At 47.6% G+C, this 24,789-nt stretch overlaps 1 protein-coding gene across 1 annotated transcript in view; it reads right to left on the bottom strand.

Moving 5' to 3' along the window:
- CTSZ (cathepsin Z) overlaps window positions 1-22,102 on the bottom strand; it is a 76,227-nt gene extending 54,125 nt beyond the window's left edge. The window contains exon 1 of the mRNA XM_078651834.1: window positions 21,888-22,102. Coding sequence (XP_078507960.1) covers window positions 21,888-22,006 — 119 coding nt within the window. The 5' untranslated portion in view covers window positions 22,007-22,102. The remainder of the gene's footprint in view (window positions 1-21,887) is intronic.
- Window positions 22,103-24,789: the final 2,687 nt, after the last annotated feature.

Raw genomic sequence — 24,789 nt, 5'->3', positions numbered from 1 at the left:
TTGTAAATGGCAATACCTTTTATTCATGTGTTTTGAAAACCTGCAAGCGGTGCATACAAACGCACTTACTACTGATAGTCCTTGCTTACGAGAAGCAAGGCTAGAAATAAAAGGAGGTGCAGCTACTGCCAGCCTTGCTTCTCGTAAGCAAGGACTATACGTGCAAAGTGCGTGTTTATGCACCGCTTGCAGGTTTTCAAAACAAATGAATAAAAGTCATTGCCATTTACAATGCCAATAGCTCTAACTCTAGTTGTGCCTTTCTGCCCTCTGCATCACAACATCATCACTCAGCGCCACCCCAGCATCACTCAGTGCCACCCCAGCATCACTCAGCGCCACTACAGCATCACTCAGCACCACCACAGCATCACTCAGCACCACCACATTATCACTCAGCACCACCACAGCACCAATCAGCATCACTCAGCACCAGGCCGTGTCTCTCGTTTCTCCTCCCCCCTTCCCCCCTCCCCACAGCAATGCCAAGAGCTTGCTTGCAGTCATTGCTTGCAGTCATTGATGTAACAGAGTGCCCCAGTTTTTAGGAGCATGCATTATTCCGTTATCAATTGAGGGATGTTGTGCTTTCCGAGAGAAATTCCATGAATTTTTTTGTCCACACATTTGGGGAATAATATATAGAGAGAGCAGAAAAAAACAATGCGAGAAAACGTCCACCCCCTACAACATTGTGCGCATTGGGTTTGAGAGAAGCAGAGGTTATATAATTTTTTCTAATATCTGCGTACAAATCCTCGGTGCAGATGTCCAGTTGTGTGTCTAAAACACGCACTAACACAGTATTTTTCATAGGACACCTAGGCCTTTGCATAGAGTGGGCATAGAGATGCAAGGGCACCTGTGTGACTGGCACATATTGTAGGCACAAAAGTTATTTACAATAGTTGAAGCTATTGCTATTATAAATTACAAGAACGTTTATTTCAGTATTAATTATTTTAAAAAACGTAAAAGCCATTTGTATTAGTTAGATGAATACATCTAAGTCACGTACATACAAAACATGTTGCATTACAAATGCTATAGGTGTCACATTTTAAAAAGTTTAAAGTATTGGCATTGTAAAGGACAAAGCTATTCATTTTGATATTTTCAAGACCAACACATTAAAAAAAATTGTCATTTACAAAACCAATAGCTCCAACTTTTCTAATGCGAGACCTATTGCATTTCCAATGCTTGTTTCTTTGGTTTGCTTCCTTACTGTCGGCCTACAATGTAATGTAATGTCCTTTCTGCTGTTTACTGTGTGTATGTAAGGCGCTCTGATACCTACGGGTCAAGCTAGCGCTATATAAAACTTTTTAAAATAAAATAAAGGCTTCGGTGGCAGTAGCTTTGAGAACCACTTTCCGTGCAGTGTTTGATGCTGAGGGCCATGGAGTCCACAGGTTCGGAGTAGAAAAGGCCCCGAGGGATACGAGTAAACAGATACTTAACCCTGAAATGTATACCGAGCAAATGACAAAATTCGTGTCTGTTGACAAGATAATCAACCCCCTGCTACTTCCTCTTTGTGTGCATCTATCACATGACCTAGTTATGGAATGGTTCCGGGTCACGCGGTCCGCGGGTCAGTGGCAGGAGGCCATGCGTGGAATGTCCCGCTCAGGCCTCACGTGGTGATAGTCACGTGCCGAGAGTGACCGAAAGAGGGAACTGGGAGGGGGCGGGGCGGTGACTCATCCCGCGTGCTCTGCCCCCCCTTGGAGCGAGCACACAGCTGGGGAGGAAGCGGAACTGAACTGCGAGAAGAGATGAAACCTGAGAATGTAATTGAACTTTGCTGAGTTCTGTTTCAAGGATGCAACGTTGACAAAAGCGGCAGAGCCCGCATTTTAACTAATGTTGAGGAGTGAGCCACAAACTCATGGGTTTTAAAATCAAAGAAACTCCAAGCCCGTTTATCTCTGCTCTCACGTCCCTTCAGCCCCTCTACGGTGGGCCTCCTTTCTTGGGTACTGGGGCGTGGGCAGGGACCCGACTCTCACGAGGCCCCTTCACCAGCTATAGTGATAAAGGGCCACCCCCTCCCCCCCCCCCCCCTATCTGGCAAATGACGCACGTGACGAGACAACTTACAACTACTCATGGGCCTTTGGATGTGGCCTAACGATCAGAGCTGCCGACTTTGGAGCTGGGTAACCAGGTTCGAGTCTCCAAGTCATCTCAACATCCTGTGATTCTGGGTAAATCACTTAATCTTCCCGTGCCTACCAAAAATGAATGTGTCCTCGTCGAACGTAAATGGGACTCATGTCAATCGCTCCAACACCTTTGGGTCGAGTTCACGCTATATAAAACTGCAATATATATATATATAATATATATATATATATATATATATATAAATATTTTTTTTTTTTTTTGACAGACAGTGCGAGAGCCTTGGATCCACCCTACTGGTGGCAGCTATGAGTATCATTCCAATTCTTATGGCGTGCTGGTGTCGCTATACATAAGGGACTATTTTTACATCTCAAACGTACAATGAATCGTTAAACATTATATTAATGATCTCAGACATTGTTATACAGGAAACAGTCTTTTTTTGTTTTATTTAACTGCAACGGGCTTTTCATTGATGTTTAGTCAAGACTCCCATAATGATTGCAAGCTAGGCATATTAACTTTACCAATGCTTGTTTATTTAGGAAGTTGTATGTCGGGGAGAACGAGGCCCCCACAGGCCGTTGGAGCACCTCACAGGATGTCGGATAAAGGATAATACAGAATAATTCAAACATACCTAAAGTAGGGGTAATAAGAGGAAAGGGGTAGGGTTTAACATCATTGAATGATAATACTTGTACTGAGTAAATAAACTGCATTACTACAACGGAATCTCCTCCATCTAGCAACTTTGAGGCAGCCAACTGGAACAGTGAACTAGCACATCAAATATCACTTAAAATAAGCTGCACTATTTGATCTAGATATTTCCACATTGGGAAATTTTGAGACAACTCTTCAAAATGAGTTAACTCTCACCAAACATAATTCCAGAAACCCAGAAGTATTTATCCAGGAAGTGGAGTTTCAGAGGTCCTTTGAGGAGTTTCTCTCTCGGATAGAGACTTCCAAAACTTGGGCGCATTGCCTCAGCTAGCCTGCCCTGCTGGGAACATTTCCTGAGGCGTATTTATTTTGAAGGGTTTATATAGCGCGAATCAGACTCATGCGAGTATCAGAGCGCTTTACATGACAAGTAGAAATATATACAGAATATATTACGATATAATGAGTCACACAATATTCAGTACTAGATACTTCTAGAACAAGACAAGGCGGTGCGATGCTAGTGCAAAATGGCAAAGATATAATCGAAGGACGAATATCAGCGAGGAAAAGCAAGTAATAAAGTACAGCAAATAGAACAAAGAGTTCACGTGGATAGAGCCATGAGGATAGCTTTTACTTCTCTTTTGAAGGAAGCCGGGGAAGGGTTCATTCTAGTTTCACTGGGCAGAGCGTTCCAAATCCTTGGAGCCATACCGGAGAAGGACCAGTTATATGGTTTGTTCTTGGCAAATCGCTGAGGTTGTATGAGAAGAGTCTTGGCACTCCTGGAAGCTCTGTTGCCCGCTGAGAGCACCAGTTTCTGAGCTAGGTATTGTAGGGTGTTGTGGTAGAGAGCCTTATGAGTCATACAAGTGATTTTTAAATGAATTCTGGCTTCAAACGGTAGCCAGTTGAGGGCTCTCGGGTCTGGGGAAATGTGGGCGTTTCTCTTAGAGCCTGTAATGACTCTCGCAGCTGAGTTGATCGTGGCTCTTAGCGGGGCTGTCGAAGACCTCGGGAGTCCGCATAAGGTTACTGCTCCTTATTCCAAGCGAGGGATAACTAAGGCTTGAACAGCTTGTTTGAAATCGAAGGCGGGCAGATAAGGTTTCAGTTTTCGTAGAGTCTTTAGGTGGAAGTTGGCTCCCTTTGTTGAGGCACTGATGTGTTTCAGCATTTTGAGGTTATTGTCCAGCGTTACCCCAAGAGATTTTGCTGAATCGACTATGAGCGGTTGTCCATTGAGAGCTGTTAGATGCTTCATCCAATCTGTGATAGTTTGAGTTTTGTTAGGGGGGGGGGGGCGATTACAAGGAATTCCGTTTTGAGGGAGTTAAGTTTCAAGTGGTTTTCGGCCAGCCAGATTTGGGTTTTTTGTAGAGTGGAGTTGAGTGATTTGATGTCTTCCAGAGAGTGAATTTTGATGTAGATTTGGGTATCGTCAGCATACATGTGGAATTGTATCTTGGAGAGGCTGAGAAGATCAGTGAGGGGTTCCATGAAAAGGTTGGGAGAGAGGGAGGAGCCTTGAGGAACTCAAGTCAAGTCAAGTCAAAGAATTTATATAGCGCACTACATACCCAGAGGGTCTCAAGGCGCTTAGGGAGGGGAGGAGGGTTACTTGTCAAATATCCACGTTTTAAGTTGCTTTCTGAATGCTAGGTGGTTTTGGGTAAGGCGAAGGTGAGTGGGGAGTGAGTTCCATGTTTTAGCAGCCAGGTATGAGAAGGATCTGCCTCCCATGGTGGTCTTGTTGATACGAGGTACAGTGGCGAGTGCTTGGCTGGAAGAACGTAGTTGGCGGGAGGGGGTGTAGAAGGACAGTCGTGAGTTGAGGCATTCTGGTCCGATGTCGTAGAGTGATTTGTGTGCGTGGGTTAGCAGTCGGAAAGTGATCCTCTTATTGACGGGTAGCCAGTGGAGGTCTTTCAGGTGACCAGAGATGTGTTCGTTGCGCGGGATGTTTAATATGATCCTAGCTGAGGCGTTTTGGATTCGTTGGAGTTTCTTCTGGAGTTTAGCAGTAGTGCCTGCGTAGAGGGTGTTTCCGTAGTCCAGTCGGCTCGTGACCAGAGCATGGGTGACTGTTTTTCTGGTTTCGGTGGGGATCCAGCGAAATGTTTTTTTGAGCATGCGAAGAATGTTGAAGCAGGATGAGGATACGGCGCTGACTTGTCTGTTCATTGAGAGTGAAGAATCCAGGATAACGCCTAGGTTCCGTGCGTGGTCTGTCGGGATGGGTGCTATTCCAAGGGCTTCCGGCCACCAAGAGTCGTCCCATGCCGAGGGGGAAGTGCCTAAGATGAGGACTTCTGTTTTATCTGAGTTCAGTTTCAGACGGCTGTGTTTCATCCATTCGGCAACTTCTTTCATTCCTTCGTGTAGGTTAGTTTTGGCGGTGCTGGGGTCATTGGTGAGAGAAAGGATCAGTTGAGTGTCATCTGCGTAAGAGATGATGTTGAGGTTGTGTTGGCGGGCGATGGCCGCGAGGGGGCTCATGTATACGTTGAAGAGGGTGGGACTGAGTGAAGATCCTTGTGGTACGCCACAGATGACTTCAGTGGCCTCGGACTTGAATGGTGGAAGGCGGACTCTCTGGGTTCTTCCGGTGAGGAACGAGGTGATCCATTCAAGTGCTTTTCCTTGTATTCCGATGTTTTTGAGACGATGTAAAAGGGTGCTGTGGCAGACTGTGTCGAAGGCTGCAGAGAGGTCGAGGAGGATGAGGGCGACTGTGTCTCCATTGTCCAGTAGAGTTCGAATGTCGTCTGTTGCTGCGATGAGGGCGGTCTCAGTGCTGTGTTTTGCTCGGAAGCCAGATTGTGAGGAGTCGAGGGATTTGTTGGCTTCGAGGAAAGCGGCGAGCTGGTTGTTGACAGCTTTCTCGATTACTTTGGCAGGGAATGGAAGGAGCGAAATGGGGCGGTAATTTTTGAGTTCGGTGGGGTCCGTTGTGGGTTTTTTCAGAAGGGCGGTGAGTTCAGCGTGTTTCCAGTTTTCCGGGAAGGTGGCGGAGTTGAAGGAGCAGTTGATGACGTCTCGGAGGTGCGGTGCTATGACGGAGTCTGCTTTGTTGAAGATGTGGTGAGGACATGGGTCTGTGGGGGATCCTGAGTGGATGGAGTTCATCAGGCGGATGGTGTCCTCAGTGGAGATTGGGTTCCAGTCTTTGAGGGTGTTTGAGGGGGGTGAAGGTCCAGCAGATGGTTGGGTGGGTTGGTCTCCGGGTTGGTTGTTGAAGCTGTTGTGGATGTCTGCAATTTTGTTGTGGAAGAATGAGGCTAGGGAGTCGCAGAGGGCTTGAGAGGGGGTGATGTCGTTGGAGTTGGCCGAGGGATTGGTAAATTCCTTGACGATGTTGAAAAGTTCCTTGCTGTTGTGGGCGTTGTTGTCAAGTCGATCCTTGAATGCTGTTTTCTTGGCCTTTCGGATTAGTTGGTGGTGTGTGCGGGTGGCGTTTTTGAGGGCGTCCTTGGTGCTAGTGGTTGGGTCTTTTTTCCAGGCCTTTACAAGGGAGCGGCAGAGTTTTTTGGATTTCTTAAGATCATCGTTGAACCATGGGGCCCTCTTGCAGCCAGGTTTGCTTTGACGTTTTTTCAGTGGTGCTAAGGTGTCGGCGGTGTTGGATAACCATAGGGTGAAGTTGGCGGCGGCTTGGTCTGGGTTGGAAGAGTGGGCTGGGGTGTTTAGAAGGAGCGATGAGGAGATCTGGTCGATGGTGGTTTTGTTCCAGTTTCTTTGCAGAGTTGGTTGGAGGTGGTTGATGGGTTTTGGCTTGTTGTAGGTGAAGTGAACGCAGCTGTGATCAGTCCAGAGGAGATCCGTAGTGTGGCTGAAGGAGACATGATTGCTGGAGGTGAAGATGGGGTCGAGTGTGTGACCTGCGATGTGGGTGGGGGAAGTGACCAGTTGTTTAAGTCCGAGGTTGGCGAGGTTGTCCAAGAGGGTGGTGGTGTTGCGGTCGTTGATCTTTTCAAGGTGAAAGTTGAGATCTCCCAGAAGGATGTAGTCTTTGGAGGGGAGCGCGTGTGGAGTGATGAAGTCCGTGATGTCTTCACTGAATTTTGCGCGGGGTCCTGGTGGTCTGTAGAGGAGGGTGCCCCTGAGTGTGGTCTTGGGGTCGATGTGAATCTGGAAGTGAAGGTGTTCGGAGTTGGCGAGGTTGGCGTCAGAGCTGGTTGAGATGCGGATTGATTTTTTATGGACGATAGCGATTCCTCCTCCTGTGTGGCCGGTACGGTCCTTGCGTGTGATCTTATAATCTTCAGGGATGGCAATGGTGATGTCTGGGGCGGAGGAAGCGTTCATCCATGTTTCTGTTAGGAAGGCGACGTCTGGAGAGATGGTGTCTAGTAGATTCCATAGGTCGATGGCGTGCCTGTGGAACGATCGGGTGTTGAGAAGGATGCATTGTAGGTGATTGGGGACAGGAATCTGTGGTATGGTCGTAGCGGAGATGTTGTCGGTGCCGATGAATTTGCAGGAGTAGCAAGAGAAAGGTCCATGGGTGTGTCCAGGAGCGGCTTGGACGCAGTTGGGGGGACGGCCTGGGTTAAGGGCTAGGAGGGTGGCGGCATCGTAGGTAATGCGGGAGGGCTGGGCAGTGCGAGGGGCAGGGGGTCTGGCGCTGGGCGCGGTCCAGGCGCGGACGGGCGTAGACGGGCTTACCTTTGGCGCACCTTCGGCGTGTACATAGCGCGTGGACGCTGCGCGTGGGACCATCTGACATTAATGGACAGAGGAGGGGGCGGAGCGTGGGAGGGTGAGCTGGGAGGCGTTAGCGAAGGGGGAGGGACGGTCTGCAGGCACAACAAAATGGTGGGCTTACAATCAAACAACAGGACGCTATGCGAGGGCAAGCTAAATACAAATGCAAGGTTTAAAAGTAGCAGCGCTATACATACAGGTCAGCAACAATTAATAACAAGCCTGAAAGGGACAGCTGCAGTTACAGCGCAATGAACGTAGGATACAATTACTGTAATTTACTACGCAAATGCGGAGCGCTACGCAGGGAGCTGGGCGCTTGTCAGGAATGACTGAAAATGGCTAAATTAAAGAAAATGCAATTCGATATTCAGCGCTACGATACCACAGTGGCGCTTGAAGAGTGGGAGGTGGGCAGGAGCAACCGCTTCACGAGGAGTTCAGCTGGTCACAGGGGTTCCTCAGCAGAGTGGTTTCTAGTCCTTCGTGGGTGGGAGGGTGAGCTGGGAGGCGTTAGCGAAGGGGGAGGGACGGTCTGCAGGCACAACAAAATGGTGGGCTTACAATCAAACAACAGGACGCTATGCGAGGGCAAGCTAAATACAAATGCAAGGTTTAAAAGTAGCAGCGCTATACATACAGGTCAGCAACAATTGATAACAAGCCTGAAAGGGACAGCTGCAGTTACAGCGCAATGAACGTAGGATACAATTACTGTAATTTACTACGCAAATGCGGAGCGCTACGCAGGGAGCTGGGCGCTTGTCAGGAATGACTGAAAATGGCTAAATTAAAGAAAATGCAATTCGATATTCAGCGCTACGATACCACAGTGGCGCTTGAAGAGTGGGAGGTGGGCAGGAGCAACCGCTTCACGAGGAGTTCAGCTGGTCACAGGGGTTCCTCAGCAGAGTGGTTTCTAGTCCTTCGTGGGTGGGAGGGTGAGCTGGGAGGCGTTAGCGAAGGGGGAGGGACGGTCTGCAGGCAAAACAAAATGGTGGGCTTACAATCAAACAACAGGACGCTATGCGAGGGCAAGCTAAATACAAATGCAAGGTTTAAAAGTAGCAGCGCTATACATACAGGTCAGCAACAATTAATAACAAGCCTGAAAGGGACAGCTGCAGTTACAGCGCAATGAACGTAGGATACAATTACTGTAATTTACTACGCAAATGCGGAGCGCTACGCAGGGAGCTGGGCGCTTGTCAGGAATGACTGAAAATGGCTAAATTAAAGAAAATGCAATTCGATATTCAGCGCTACGATACCACAGTGGCGCTTGAAGAGTGGGAGGTGGGCAGGAGCAACCGCTTCACGAGGAGTTCAGCTGGTCACAGGGGTTCCTCAGCAGAGTGGTTTCTAGTCCTTCGTGGGTGGGAGGGTGAGCTGGGAGGCGTTAGCGAAGGGGGAGGGACGGTCTGCAGGCAAAACAAAATGGTGGGCTTACAATCAAACAACAGGACGCTATGCGAGGGCAAGCTAAATACAAATGCAAGGTTTAAAAGTAGCAGCGCTATACATACAGGTCAGCAACAATTAATAACAAGCCTGAAAGGGACAGCTGCAGTTACAGCGCAATGAACGTAGGATACAATTACTGTAATTTACTACGCAAATGCGGAGCGCTACGCAGGGAGCTGGGCGCTTGTCAGGAATGACTGAAAATGGCTAAATTAAAGAAAATGCAATTCGATATTCAGCGCTACGATACCACAGTGGCGCTTGAAGAGTGGGAGGTGGGCAGGAGCAACCGCTTCACGAGGAGTTCAGCTGGTCACTCCTTCCCCTCGTCTGTCACTCCCAGCATGACAGACGAGGGGAAGGACAGGGATTGGTTGACCTTGAATCTTTGGGATCTGTTTTGGAGGAAAGAGGCAAACCAGTTAAAAACACTTCCAGATAAACCCATTCTGTGTTTCAAGAGATTCAGCAGGTTGTCGTGCTTGACGGTGTCAAATGCTGATGACAGGTCGAGTAGGATTAACAGACAAGCTTCATTTTAGTCAAGGATTTTTAGAGCGTAATCTAATACATGTGTCATGGCTGACTCTGTGCTGTGACCTGCTCTGAAACCAGATTGAAATTGGTTCAGCAGGTTGAAACTATCAATGTGACAGTTCAGTTGTATGTTAACACATTTTTCCAGGAGTTTAGCTAACATAGGGATGTTGGAGATCGGGCGATAGTTATTAGGGTCCGTGGGGTCCGCTGTGGGTTTCTTAAGGATAGGCGAGACCTGCCCCGTTCTCAGGGTGTCTGGAATGGATCCTTGCTGAAGGGAAGTATTAATGATCTTGGTCCAGAGGGGTAGTAGGAGAGGAGTGAAGTCTTTTATGTAGTTTGCCGGTAGCGGGTCAGAGAAGTGATTGGATGGTTTCAACACGTTTAGCGTTTTTAGTACGGTATCTTCACTGTAAATGTTGAAGTGGGACCATGATGCATGGTTTTTTAGTTTAAATAGTGGGAGATCATTAGCTGGGGCAGCAGCAAGGGACAGTGATGGGCTCACTTTCAGGCCCGAGATGGATATAAGGTCCTTGAGTAGATCTGATTTAATGAATTCAGTCTTAGAAGCGAAGAAGGAGGCACATTCATCACAAGTGGGAGTAGCGAGAGGGTTGGTGTTAAGGACCTTAGGTAGGCTCTTGGTTTGGGCTTTGATAAGATCAAAGAGTTTTTTGGGGCGGTTCTTAGCTAGGTCAAGTTGAGACCTGAAGAAATCGGTTTTAGATTTTCTGATTTTTCTAAAGTAAGTGTTCCTGGAGGTCCTGAGAAGTTTGAGGAGGTCAGTTGAGGGTGTAGCTCTCCAGCGTCGTTAGATTATTCTAAGAGAGCGTCTGTCATCATTTAGCCTCCCATCGTACCATGGTTGGGAATCTTTAGAGGCGGTTCTCTTCAGTCGCAATGGGGCAATTTTGTCTAGGAGGTTGTTCATGGAGTGAAAGTAGTGATTTGTCAGCTCCTGAACATCAGCTAGGTCTTCCGGGGGACTAAGAGGGTTTGAGTTATCTAGGGCTGTGAGGTCAGATCCTACGTTGTTAAGTTTTCTCTTCCAGATTTTGGTTCTCAGGAGTTGAGTAGGGAAACTTCCTTTGCATCTCATCATTTGGAAACCTCTGGAGACGCTCAGTTTATTTGAGACTGCAGGGCGGGGTACCCCGTGGGTGGCCGGCGTCCCCCCCCCCACTTTTTACAGTGAGCTTGATCACTGGAGCAAATGGAGGCACACATTCACTCTTTGGCCTCTCTGGGGCGAGATCGGAGCTCATTCAGAACACTGCTCATGCGCTGGCTTCTCTGATGTGGAGAAGAGTGGCTCAGGGGTTAGAGGCGGCAGACCCGGAAGCTGAGATCGGTCCTGGACCAGGGTTCAATTCCCCGCCTCGCCGGGTCTTGGGCTCAAAAATTCCATGGACTCGATAATTCTCGTTCCGGTGCCTACTCGACTCACGGGTTCACAATCTGAGACTCTGGCAATAGCTTGCTTAATCTCCACTACGGCCCCTCGCGGCGGGATGCCTGGCTTTCACCTTGTGGATACCCTGCTGGAGCTATCTCACAGGGGAATACCAGGACGGGTTCCCAAGGCAAGCGCCTTGATGCCTACGGGTGATACGTGCGCTATATAAATCGCAATACATTTACATGCAATCGCATCTAAGGGGTGAGTGAGGGGAGGCAGTGAGTCTGATGGTGCAAGCCACCTTCCGTGACATCACTTCCTGTCGTGACGTCAGCGCCCCACCTCTTTCTTTTTTTAGGACTTGTGCCCTATTTGAGAGGTAGTTAGGTGAAGTGCCTTATTTTAAAAAAATGCATATGGTTGGCGTGATGAGCAAAAAAACTATGGATTGAAAACACTGATTAGCATATGGTTGGGTCCAAATTGAAGTGTCGTGGTGAGCAAAAAACACGATGGATTAAACCCAGATCGGTGATCGGTGTGAATGTTTGATTTACTCTTATGTTCTTTTTGCCTGTGCCATACAAGTCACGCATGCCATTTTATAGATGCATCTCTACTCAACTGGACACCAATTTACAGAAGTCATAGTCTTGCTGTGGAAGACCAAGTGATAGTTCTGCTGTTTTCAGGACTTCAGATGGAAGAAAGTGTTTGCAGTTTTAGATGAATGCACATAGGAATGTAAAGTGCTGCTGTCTAAAAAGTTATGCCTGAATGCAGATGTTTATTTAGTAAGACATGGAGCCTTGAGGCAGCCATGACTCTCTGGGATCCAAGTCTGACAGATCTTTCAGAAGTGAGCACACCCGTATTGTTGCTTTTGCTTGATCAGCAGCTTGGACTTTGTGCCCGTCATCAATCTAGGATTATAAAATGGCGTAGTGTCTTTTATCTTGTGCTCTTTAATAGCCCTTCACAAGGCAGCAACGAGCGAGTGACGTCACTTCCGCTTGTCACAGGAGTTTGGTGAGATTACACCACTGGGTGAGGCTTTGGCGAACTAGTGACGTTTAGACAGAATCCTCCGGGGGGAAAAGTAGCATAGGCCTGGTGCACAGAAGAAGGCATGTGTTAATAAGCGCTACCCTCTGAATCCGACACTAAGGGGCATATTATCAAGGGGGGGCGATAGAATTATCGCCGCTTAGCGGCCGAAAACGGCAGCTAAATCGGCGATAATTGCCTATCACCCTATTAGCAAGATGTCGCTAACTGATGTTAGCGACAGCGAGCGGTTTGGGGCCCGCTTTGCATGTCAGTGATGTTTATCGCTAGTGACATGCAAAGTGGGCGTACCCAACCAGTTAGCGACTGAAAGCAGTCGCTAACGTCGCTATCGCCTATTAGCAAGGCAGGCGTAGCGTTGGAAATATTCGTGCTAAGTGCGAATATCTCCAAATACTAACACCTGCCCAGACCAGTTCTTAGCCATGTTATCCAATGGGAGGTGGATAACATGGCTAAGAGCATTTCGTCGCTAATGCGTGAATATCGCTGTATTCTCAGCGATATTCACACATTTCGCCGCTATCGCTGGATATTTTAGCACAATGGAGAAAAACGTTGCTAATAGCATGTTTTCTCCGCTAACATATCCAGCGTTAGGCAGCGATAAAAAAATCACCGCTAAGCCTATTTAGCGATAAATATCGCTACTTGTTGGTAATATGCCCCCAAGTTCTGGACCACGGACATGACGCACTTTTGCGGCCCTTCACACTTCCTGGAGCGAAATAGGCAATGGCCTCATATCGCTTCATGCCCACACGCCTGGAAGCTAGGCGTTATGTACACAATGATTGCTGACGTATGTTCAGTGGCGCAGCCATAGTGTCCTTAGCCCCAGTGCAAGGAAGTAAATGACCCCTCCCCCGCTCGTCACCCTAGAAGCTGTTTTAAGTATAAAATAAACCGCAATATTATGGGTTTAGTGGGCCCCGGTGCAACTGCACCTGCTGCACCAATGGAAGCCTCGCCCCTGCATATGCTTTGTGGACACTATGACAAGGCACGGGGCAGCGCTCGCAGGGTGACGTGTTATGGATGTTCAAAGTGCTGTGCATTCTACGATTTTGCTGCTGGAGGAAACGCTGCCGGGGTGTTTGCTGTTTGACACTTGTTTGCCTTCCCGACCCACGCCTCGCGGCCCCCGCTCCGCGGGCGCCGCTCGTGGTACCTGCACCTGTGTCTGATTAACTGCAGGGGGACCTGCCACTGTCTCCATCAGCTTTCGGGACTGCGAGGACCAGCAGGCGCAGCGCTTCTCAACTCGCCGCAGCTGGTCCTCTTCCCGCCCCTCCCGCCTGGATTTGAAAACTGCGGGCTGGGGGAAATTCTGCGCTGTGCATTCTACGATTTTGCTGCTGGAGGAAACGCTGCCGGGGTGTTTGCTGTTTGACACTTGTTTGCCTTCCCGACCCACGCCTCGCGGCCCCCGCTCCGCGGGCGCCGCTCGTGGTACCTGCACCTGTGTCTGATTAACTGCAGGGGGACCTGCCACTGTCTCCATCAGCTTTCGGGACTGCCAGGACCAGCAGGCGCAGCGCTTCTCAACTCGCCGCAGCTGGTCCTCTTCCCGCCCCTCCCGCTATTTAGCAGCAGCTACTGACGCGCTAGCGGGACGCGCGCGGAGCAAAGCGCGGAGCTAAGCCCGGGCAAAGGGCGGGCCCTCTGTGGCCCTCAGTGGCCGAGGTAGGCTGGGCTGGGCCCTGTTACTTACATGGACTGAGTTATTTTAACTGTGTTTTCCTCGAGACTTACTGATATCCGCTGGACGGTCCGAGGAAGATTTACTTATTGATACTGTTTTGTCACTTCATTGAACTGTTCATTTTGTCGGTCATTATTGGATCTTAAGGACTATATGTTTTATTTTGGAATACAATCTTAATATTTTATATTAATTCTTCTGGAAGTTGATATTTTTGTATAACTATTTTGTGAGTTACACTCTCAAAAGATGTTTAAAAAATTGCGTTCAGGGAGGGAAGTTGGAGGCATATTAGCCTCACAAAAAGAGCCTGTCCGCATAAGAAATAAATCTGTTAACAACCCCCCACTGAAGGGTCAATGCCAACTATTTGATCTCTGGGATTTGCCGACCCTTAAGAACGCTAATTTGTCTATGAATAAAGCCACCGGTGTTAAGGTCCAGGAGGTCCATACCTCTGCCCTTATGTCTCCCCCGCCCACTTTGGTGCTGCCTTCTGTACCACAATCCGTATTAGTGGTGTCCTCTCCCCTAGTTAACTTTGAAGGGAAGGGAGAAAGTAAGGTTGATCTTGTGGGACGATTCATCCACTGCTGTCTTATACTCCGCAGATTGACAGGTCGGGTGGCGGTTCGCTTTCATTATCCACCAACCCTGAACTCTGTGGTCGGTGTGTAAATATAGCTAAAGTGGAAACTCAGGCCCCCTGTAGATCCTCGGGTGGTGCGACCCCTTCTGGGCTTATGCTGTATAGTAGTACCCCCTCCTTAAATGATCAGGACACGTCTAACCTGTTAGATGCTTCTGGGTCTTTGGGCCTTAATCTATCGGGTATATGTCACCCTCAGGAGGCGTGTGAAAAACCTATCTCTGAATCCATGATTGCCCTGGAACAATTATTATCCTCGATATTAGCCCTATTGGGGAAATTTGTTGGCAGCTCAGATTGCATCTTGGATTCAGTTACCCAAATTTTGAAGGCTCTGCTACAAAAATCAACTGATAGGAGAGATGTCCTTCCCCCCACGACGGAACATAGCTTGCAAGTGGGAGAAACAAATGTCCGTGCAGAAGTCGCTAATACGAAGGATGTGGCGACATCCCCCCAATTACATACTGTAGCTATCCCCTTATCTGCAGTGCCGAACTGCATTAAGAACTCAGTCTTAGAGATTGAGGAAGAAAATAAATCTATTATTGGTCTTAATGGGGTTCAAGACCTATTTCCCATCTTTACGTCTGAGAATAGAAAAGACGTGAATGATTCTAAACCTGTGGTAAAGAAAAAAAATCGGCAAACATGGAAACAATAAAGGAAATAAAAAGAAACCAATTCGCAAATATAGGAAGAAAAGGCAGCGTCGAATAATCTTTCAAAATTGTTCGGCCGAAGTGGAGAATGAAGTAGCTGATTTGGAATTCTGCTCATTATCCGCAAAGGCGGATGTTGAGTTGAACTCCTTTATTCCTTCACCTTCAAATGGTGAATGCGAACCGGGTCCCTTAACATCTCAGGAGGTTTTGTTACGAGTAGGGGGTCACTTGCCAAGTCAGTCTCTACCGCCTGTGAGTGGAGACCCAAGTTATTTTCCTTCTGGGCCTCTTAATCCTTTGGCGCCTCCTTTTTCCATAGCTCTAGAGACGGATGACGGCCTTATAGTGGATTACCCCCAAATTACATCTAAAGCTCCAGTGGACACCCTTGTCCTGGACTTTCTACCTCTATTTGATGTGGACCTTCCCTTAAACAGAGCCTGGTTACTTAAGCGCTTTAGTGAGAGTGAAAGCCTCCACCATATCCAAACTAGGGATATTGAGCTGGTTACCCTGTTTGGTGAAGTCAAGGTCTCTAGTATAAGGGTTAAATTTTATTCACCTATTATTGTAAACCTGATACTGCAGCAAGCTGAGATCTTCCAACGCACAGGTATCGATATTCTTCCGATCTTTAACCTGGGCAACATTAAGTACTCCTCTGGGGAGACATTTGGAGGAGATAGGATTAAGGGGGTAGCCTCTTCCCTTGGGGATCTGAAGATTCGGGTCTCTAAGGGAAAACGTTCTGTCTTGCAAGCAAAACCACCTCCGTTAACGCAGATTTCCTCTCATATAGAGGATAACGATCGGTGGAACTGGCTGCACGGAGCCTTAACTACAAAAATTAAAGACAACCCTAGGCTGTTTCAGCATCTTTAACATCCCGCTGAAAATTATTTCTTGGAATGCGTCAGGGATCCATAGCAGCCCAGAGAAATTTGATTTCCTTTTCTCATTAGGAGCTAACGTGATTTGTTTACAGGAAACTTGGTGTGTCAATATGTTGAATGTTCCTAAAGATTTTTATGTCTTGGAAGTGCCTGCTGCCCCTTCCAAGAAAGGACACGCCAGGGGGGGGAATCGCCTGTTTATTATCTAATAAATTGCAATGGAGATTCTCCCATCATATCGATTCCAGTAAACTTTTCCATGCTATAACTATTGAAAATTTGTTTAATGTTGGCATTAAGGCCCCTATCGTGATTTTAAATGTTTATATTCCTCCAGAAGAACGTTTTAATGTGTTAATGAAGCGGGTATTTCGTTATGTAGATCAAATCAAAAATGTTCCATCTCCCCCGGAGGTTTTGATTATGGGCGATTTGAATTGCAAGATTTCTAATGTTAGTCTTGAGCTTTTTAGGAATAAGTCTAAGGAAGAGGCGCACTTTGTTCCTCAAGCTCTCTTCCCTGAAAAGTCAGTGACAAATAAAAGAGGGAAGATCCTGTTAAAAGAATTAATGGCCGTCGATGGGCTTATAGTAAATGGGAGATTCCCGTCGGACGTGCCTGCAAAATTTACTCATAAGTCTCCCTTTGGGTCTTCCATCCTGGATTATGTCATTGCTGACTATGGCCTGTTTCCATCTATCCTTGACCTTCAGACTATACCTACCCCCCTGAGTGATCATACTATATTATTCGTAACTATTTCCTTAAAAACCCTGCCTACTGCACCTTGGTCCCTTAATGGCAGCGACGCTGCCTTTCATGTCTCTTCGGGAAGGTGCTATTGGAATTCCTCAGCCATTAAAGGGGTGCAGGATCTCTTATCCGATACCCTCTTAGCTCTAAATGAGTGGCGTGGAAACGAAATAGTATACTTTGAAGAATTTCTGCGGAAGATTATTTCTTGTGCTAATAAATCTTCACGATCGAGAAGAGGGGTTGAAGTTCCCAGGACACTGTGTATCTTAAATAAGGAAATTAATAATCTAGTCCGGGACCAATATTTAGATAGAGGTACAGAACGTGGAAGAGAGATTTCCAGGCTAAAAAGAAAGAGAAGTAGACTTAAGTTAAAAATAAAAAAGGTTAAGGAAGACAATCTCTGGATTGACTTAAGGGAATCTGTTGTTCATGGCAGGATTAGAGATTTCTGGGCAATAATAGGTAAGGGGTGTGGGTCTAGATTAAGCCCCTCCCCTATTCCTATAGCGGAAGAGGTATGGACCACTTATATTCGGGACCTTTATGCAGGGAATTGTACTTCTGATACTATCGCCTCTGATGATATTTTAGGTGATGTTATTACTATTGGTCTGACTGCGGATGGCCTTATGAACTATCCTTTAGTAAAGGAGATTGAGATGGCCATAAAAAATATGCGTGTCTCCGGGGCAATGGGACCAGATGAACTCCCCATGACGGTCCTTAAACAGGACCCTTTAGGGTGGAGTAAAATTCTGTACCCCCTGTTTAAAGCATGTTTTATGTCTAAAAAGGTACCTGCCTCGTGGAGGGGGAGTATCCTGGTCCCCATTTTTAAGAAGGGAACTAGGGATTGCCCAAGTAACTATCGTTTGATTGCTCTCCTCGACTCAATCTGGAAGGTCTTTGCGAAATGCCTTCTAGGATCCCTCTCCGCTTGGGTTGAGGAGAACAATATCCTGCCGTTTGAACAGACTGGTTTCCGCAGGAACCACGGAACCCTGGATAATCTTACCGCTCTTCATGTGGTCACGGATAAATATGTACAGGTGAGACGGGGGACGGTGTATGCAGCTTTTATTGATTTCTCCACAGCATTCGACAAAGTGGACCGTGGAATGCTGTGGAGAAAATTGGCTGCGCTTGGTGTCCCGTCCCACCTGTTGGAGTTGGTGCGGGCCCTCCATACAGAGACCTGGTGTAGGGTCCTGTTGGGGGGTGAAGGGGGGCTTTCTGACCCAATTCCATCGGGTAATGGCCTTAAACAAGGCTGTTTATTGGCTCCCCTCTTATTCTCCCTATATACGGCTGACCTGCCCGCCGCTCTGTCTGCCACAGAGGGCATCGCCCCTTTGGTGGGGGGGACCTCTTTATCTTGCTTGATGTATGCCGATGATGTCCTCATTCTTGATTTAACCCCTAAAGGACTCTCAAATCGGCTACACGCTCTCCATAGTTATGCTGTGGCTCATTGCATGAAGATTAACATAACCAAAAGTAAAGTCATGTGTAAAAAGAGGTGTCGAGCTGCAGATTTTGGTTGGAGTATCGGGGGGCAAAAATTGGAGGTTGTAAAGTCATATATTTTTTTGGGGAAAATTGTTACGGCTAATTTGAGTGAGAAGCTCCATATAGATCATTGCTCTCGCAAAGCTCTTGCCCATGGCAAAGGTTTAAACTCACTATACCATGCAACGGGGAAACGGCACTTTCCGATTCTATTGGAAGTGTACAGATCTAAAATCCCCGCAACAATTCTTTATGGCATAGAGTTAATAGAGGTGAAAAAGTGGGACTTCTGCCATAGGATTGAGGGGAAACTCTTAAGATCTCTCTCTTCACTAAATACTGCCTGCTCTCTGGCCGCCTGCAGGCTCGAATTTGGTCTAAGGAGCAGTTGGGTACAGGGACTTTGTGCCCTAGTAAGATGGGTGGCCTGTCTTGCAAGAGCGGAGGTTGGGACACTGAGAGCACTCCTTAAAAGTGAATTATTAGGTAATTTCAATGAGTTTTCTCAACTTGTTCGTAATTTCAGAAAAGCCGTAACTCTTTTAAAATTAGATGAAACTATTCTTTTTGTGTACTCCCCTCTACAGTTAAAACTTGTTTTAAAAGCAGCCTCCTGGGACCTTTGCTTTCAATCGGATAAAAAGTTAATTCATGGAAAAAGGAATGTAGATATCCTTCTTGACACTTATCTGATGAAGCAGCCACAACCTTATGTGCGATGGTCCCTCCCACACGGTATACGTAGATTTTGGTTCCTGCTACGCTACGATTTAATACCCCTAAATCTCCTGTTATCTAAATGGTATGGTTCCACCTCTTTGTGTAATCTATGTAATCTGAATATTCAGGATTGTATGCATGTTTTACTGGTTTGCCCGGCGCTATGTAAATTGCGCTCTAGATGGATAAAAGTCATTTGTTTCCGTCTCGGCATTTTTACTCTGAATGACTTTCTTCATGCACTTTATTGTCCCCCCAACGAAATGTTCTGCTTCCACATTTTTAATTTTTTTAAAGGTTTTTTAGCTATTTATTAATAATCCATGGAGATGCTTTGTTGACTTGCCAATTTTTTACAGCTCTGGTGTGTATGTTAGTTTGTATGTAATTTAGTTACTTTTTGGGCAGACATTGTTTGCATTTGTATTGCATTGTACTGTACTTCTGTATATTTTATGTGGCCCTCTGTTGAGAGCCAAAACATAATAAATAAAATTGAATTGAATTGGATGTTCAAAGCATGGCTGAGATCACGTCTACACTTTAGGCCTCAAAGGGAGAACTGTTTATTTTGGCTGTCCGGTTCCGCGGGTATATATGGCACACGGTCTGGAAGGAAAGGGCGGAGAGAGGATACGCGCGGCTAAGCCCTCTGCATTTCTAAAGCAACAGGCCTACACTGAACATACACCCCAAACCCTTTTCACGTGCACTGAACACCAATGCAATTCGACCATCGGGGCAGGCTGTCTCCCAGAAACATAAAACACAAGTAAAGCAGGCCTGGGTGGCCGAGTGCTTTCTAATGGATGCCCAACGTGTACAGATGCATCATGGGAGAATCCATAGATTATGAAAATTAATAGGTATCCGTGGTTTCAAAAGCTACCCTGGACAGCTACTGGCCTCTTTGGCAGGGAGAAGGGTGACCTGACCTTAACATCTGCCTTCTGTTCCATGGTACAACAGCTCCCCCCACACACACACACCACACCCACACCAAAAGGAGCAGGCGAGTCCTCGTGATGGTCTGACACCACAGGCTGAGGGGAATCCCCTCTTCCTAATTAGAAACAAAGGGAAGCAGACCAGGTGTGCTATTAAAATACAGTTTCGGTCGCGCTTCCCCATTCTGGAATAGCAAACAAGGGGCCCAGTGGAGGAGGGGCCCATTGAGAAACTAAAGAACCAGACACGAACACTTACATCACATCCGGGGGCCGGACACATGTCTCTGCGGGACAAGTCACGTGCCAAACATCTGGACGTCTGTCATTGTTGTACCACCGAGTTCTGCAATTTTACACAGCAAGGGTGGTTTCTACCGCTCACTGTGAACGTATTGTTGTCCTCAGTCGGGGTCAATCACTAAAAGAAACCCGAGAACTGGAACTCCCTGCCGGGGCCTGGAGAGCCCTCCACTGCCTGTCCTCAGTTTAGGGCAGATCTGAGTGCACTGGTCAATGGAGATGTACGTTTACGACTGACTTGTGCGGGCCACTCGGGCATACAACCCTGCACAGCCAGCGCTGCAATGCGCAGAGCGTGCTGCTTGAGGTCATCCACTCGGTTCAAAGTGTGTGATCTTGTGCAGCGCCTCAAAGCCCGATATGGCCCGGTCCACAATAAAATTCGCTAAGTTCTTAGCGTGTAGTAAAGTCGCTTTTAAATGAAGTACAGTGGGCACGCAGATCCGCTTCGAGAGCTTCCAATCGACTTGGACACAATCAAAAATGTATCTAGTCCAGGAGCGTGGCTATTAGCAATGCAGCAGGTGCAGTGGCACCGGTGCCATCTGGACGCCAGACATGGCTGCATTTCGCTACTTGAATGCTTGCCTTGGGGGCTCAAGACACTCTTGCTCTGCCACTGGCCTGCTCCTGAACCCGATGGCCTTAAGTGGCTTTTCAGTCAATTGTAGGCGCGCTGGAAACCATCACAAACACCGTGTAACGATTTTTGGGCACATTCCATGGCGCAGCCGCGACGAGTTGCCTTATTTGACAAGTACATGGGTCACGAGGTCATGCTAAGGACCGGCTTATATGCCACAGCCCAGCAGCGGTAATAATAAATACATTACACAACGCTGCTGTCGCAATTTTGTAGTCGTGGCGCTATGTAATACGTGTTCCTGTAAACAGCTGGACCAGTTTATAAGGAAATGCGAAATGCCTGCGCTCCTTAACCCAATTAACCTCAGAGCGGAATGTTATTTCTGACAACCTATGCAGCACACCTTATGATCAGACCTCCTTGGGGTCACCGGCCTTAGGGCTGCGCGTGACCCCTCTCTGTGGGACTTACTGGACCCCTGAGTACACATCACTAGTCCCTCTGAACTCTGGGAGACTCCTCAGCACCTGTCCAATGGAAGGAGCCCCCGTTGTGGCAAAACCACTCAAGAGTTATGTAATGCTTTGTATGAATTGTTGAACATGCTTCCTTAAAAAATGTTTTTTTTTTTCATGGTCATGCTCTAGGTTATGTAAATCGATATGTAAAATGTTTGCTTTACTATTTTTTTTCCTGTTCTAATAAAAATGTATAAAAAAATAAAAGTTACACTTGACTCAATCCTTTCTCTCCCGTTGTCTGGCAACCGATAGCCCCTAAACCCCCGAGAGCTGAAGGTCTCCATTCCCTCGCTTACGTCTCACCTGGACGGACCCTCGAAGGTAGTGGACACCCATCCCAGACAGACTTTGTTAGAACGGGTGCCTGTCCTCATTCCTGTACCCCTTCCAATTCAATATTCTTTATTCGTAAACAGACATCCATAAAAGCACAATTCAGCAGCGATAGCCCTTCCAATATGTACCACTCCTTCAAGCGCTACGATAAGTGCTCCAGCTCTCTTCTAGGCGCTCGGATGAGCCCTCAGAGCCTTCCCCTCTCAGAGAGTCACCCGCAGTAATGCCCCTGCCCTGTTTTTGCCCACTTGGTGCTGTGCCCCCTAACCAGCGCTGTTCATCACCCCTGCACGCCCCCGCGCCATACCTGACTCCCGGGTGCCTCCTGGGTGCCGGCTTGTAGCAGTGCTGCCCCTCCATGAAATACAGCCCGGCAGAAGCCCAGGGCAGGAGGCAGGCGAGCAGCAGCAGCTCGGGTCGGGCCATGGTCAGTCAGTGAGTGTGGCTCATGTGATTTCTCACTCCGAGTTGTAGCAGACGGACCCTTCCGGGTCCGCCCCGAGGGTGAGTAAGGGTGTCTGGGACCGCCCTTTAAAGGGGCCGTCGGAAATACACAGCGCCTCAAAGGCACTGCCCGGTAAAACCTCATATATATATATATATATATATATATATATATATATATATATATATATATATATATATATATATATATATATATATATATATATATATATATATATATATATATATATATATATATATATATATATATATATATATATATATATATATATATATATATATATAATACAAAAAAATGCGTGGAGAGCAATTACCATATTAGTATATTCTCAAACAATACTCAAAACATTTTTACCACAAATAATCAATTATTTCTTTGTTTATCTTATACAAAAAGCCTATGAACAACAGTCTACAATATTGATTCTGTCTTTCCAACTTGGTAAAATAGACAAACACATTTGTGATTTTTGATGGCAGTCCTCGAGTTTCACTTTGAGATAATAGTTCATATACATTTCCTTTCCTTATGTTCTGTTTCTTTGCTAAAAGACAATGTCCACATTGGGGTCCTTATGTGTTGGTCTTCTCCTACTGTCAAAAAATGTATTTGCCAGAAGGTGACAGTCATAAGGGCACTGCCAACACGTTTCGTGGTGTCATCTCCCTTCTCCAGGGTTTAATAAGTCATTTCTAATTAAAATCTGCATGATTATCAAAGTTTACATTTGTTATGAGCGCTCATTTCAGCATCTTTAGGTTGATATAAGAATCCATCCATTCTAGTTCCAATTTCCCACTTGGGCCATGTTTTTAAATCAAATAGTGTGTGGACTTTGAGATTCAAGCCTCTGCTTTTATTTATTTTATTTATTTATAAAGTGTTATATACCTAGACTCTCAGTCTCTAGAGACTAGAAAGAGTCTCCCAGATATCAGTCACCCAGCAGGCTCTGTCTCGCGCCTCTCCCCTGTGGATTACCGACTCCAGACTTCCTTTTCAAGTTTAACACAGTTAGAACGACGGGTTCATGGTCAAATTGTAGATTACTTTTGATGGGGTTTTTGTATACAATAAATAAAGAAATATCTGATTATTTGTGATAGCGATTTTTAGAGCATTCGTTGAGAATGGACTAATGGGGTAACTGATCTCCACACTTTGTATGTAGCGCCTCAAAGCCGCTGTCCAGTAAGGCACACAGGAAGAGACCGTGCCTCAAAGTAGCTGTCCATAAAGAGGCACACCGAACTGCGGAGTAAAAAGGCGCGTAGTGAAAATAGCCCTTCAGACAGTAGATGCTCCACAAAGAGGCACACGAGGAGAAACAGCGCCTCGGATGAGTTGGCCAGTAACGAGGCACACAGGGAAAGGGAGACTCCCAAGGAATCTCCTGGGAAAGAGGCACACACTGAAACAAGCATTGAAAATGCAATAGGTCTCGCAATAGAAGAGTTTGACATTTTTCGTTTTGCATATGGATGAGTGGCGTTGCGTGGATGAGTGGCGTTGCGTGGATGAGTGGCGTTGCGTGGGTGAGTGGCGTTGCGTGGGTGAGTGGCGTTGCGTGGGTGAGTGGCGTTGCGTGGGTGAGCGGCGTTGCGTGGATGAGCGGCGTTGCGTGGATGAGCGGCGTTGCGTGGCTGAGCGGCGTTGCGTGGCTGAGTGGCGTTGCGTGGCTGAGTGGCGTTGCGTGGGTGAGTGGCGTTGCGTGGGTGAGTGGCGTTGCGTGGGTGAGTGGCGTTGCGTGTGTGTGTGGCGTTGCGTGTGTGTGTGGCGTTGCGTGTGTGTGTGGCGTTGCGTGTGTGTGTGGCGTTGCGTGTGTGTGTGGCGTTGCGTGTGTGTGTGGCGTTGCGTGTGTGTGTGGCGTTGCGTGTGTGAGTGGCGTTGCGTGGGTGAGTGGCGTTGCGTGGGTGAGTGGCGTTGCGTGGGTGAGTGGCGTTGCGTGGGTGAGTGGCGTTGCGTGGGTGAGTGACGTTGCGTGGGTGAGTGGCGTTGCGTGTGTGAGTGGCGTTGCGTGTGTGAGTGGCGTTGCGTGTGTGAGTGGCGTTGCGTGTGTGAGTGGCGTTGCATGTGTGAGTGGCGTTGCGTGTGTGTGTGGCGTTGCGTGTGTGTGTGGCGTTGCGTGTGTGTGTGGCGTTGCGTGTGTGTGTGGCGTTGCGTGGCTGAGTGGCGTTGCGTGGGTGAGTGGCGTTGCGTGGGTGAGTGGCGTTGCGTGGGTGAGTGGCGTTGCGTGGGTGAGTGGCGTTGCGTGGGTGAGTGGCGTTGCGTGGGTGAGTGGCGTTGCGTGTGTGAGTGGCGTTGCGTGTGTGAGTGGCGTTGCATGTGTGAGTGGCGTTGCATGTGTGAGTGGCGTTGCATGTGTGAGTGGCGTTGCATGTGTGAGTGGCGTTGCATGTGTGTGTGGCGTTGCGTGTGTGTGTGGCGTTGCGTGTGTGTGTGGCGTTGCGTGTGTGAGTGGCGTTGCGTGAGTGGCGTTGCGTGTGTGAGTGGCGTTGCGTGGCTGAGTGGCGTTGCGTGGCTGAGTGGCGTTGCGTGGCTGAGTGGCGTTGCGTGGCTGAGTGGCGTTGCGTGGCTGAGTGGCGTTGCGTGGGTGAGTGGCGTTGCGTGGTTGAGTGGCGTTGCGTGTGTGAGTGGCGTTGCGTGGTTGAGTGGCGTTGCATGTGTGAGTGGCGTTGCATGTGTGAGTGGCGTTGCATGTGTGAGTGGCGTTGCATGTGTGAGTGGCGTTGCATGTGTGTGT

The sequence above is a fragment of the Lissotriton helveticus genome, chromosome 7 (assembly GCF_964261635.1).
Source record: "Lissotriton helveticus chromosome 7, aLisHel1.1, whole genome shotgun sequence".
Classification (NCBI taxonomy): domain Eukaryota; kingdom Metazoa; phylum Chordata; class Amphibia; order Caudata; family Salamandridae; genus Lissotriton; species Lissotriton helveticus.
The sequence above is the reverse complement of the archived record's forward strand: the minus strand, read 5'-3'. Positions and strand labels throughout refer to the sequence as shown.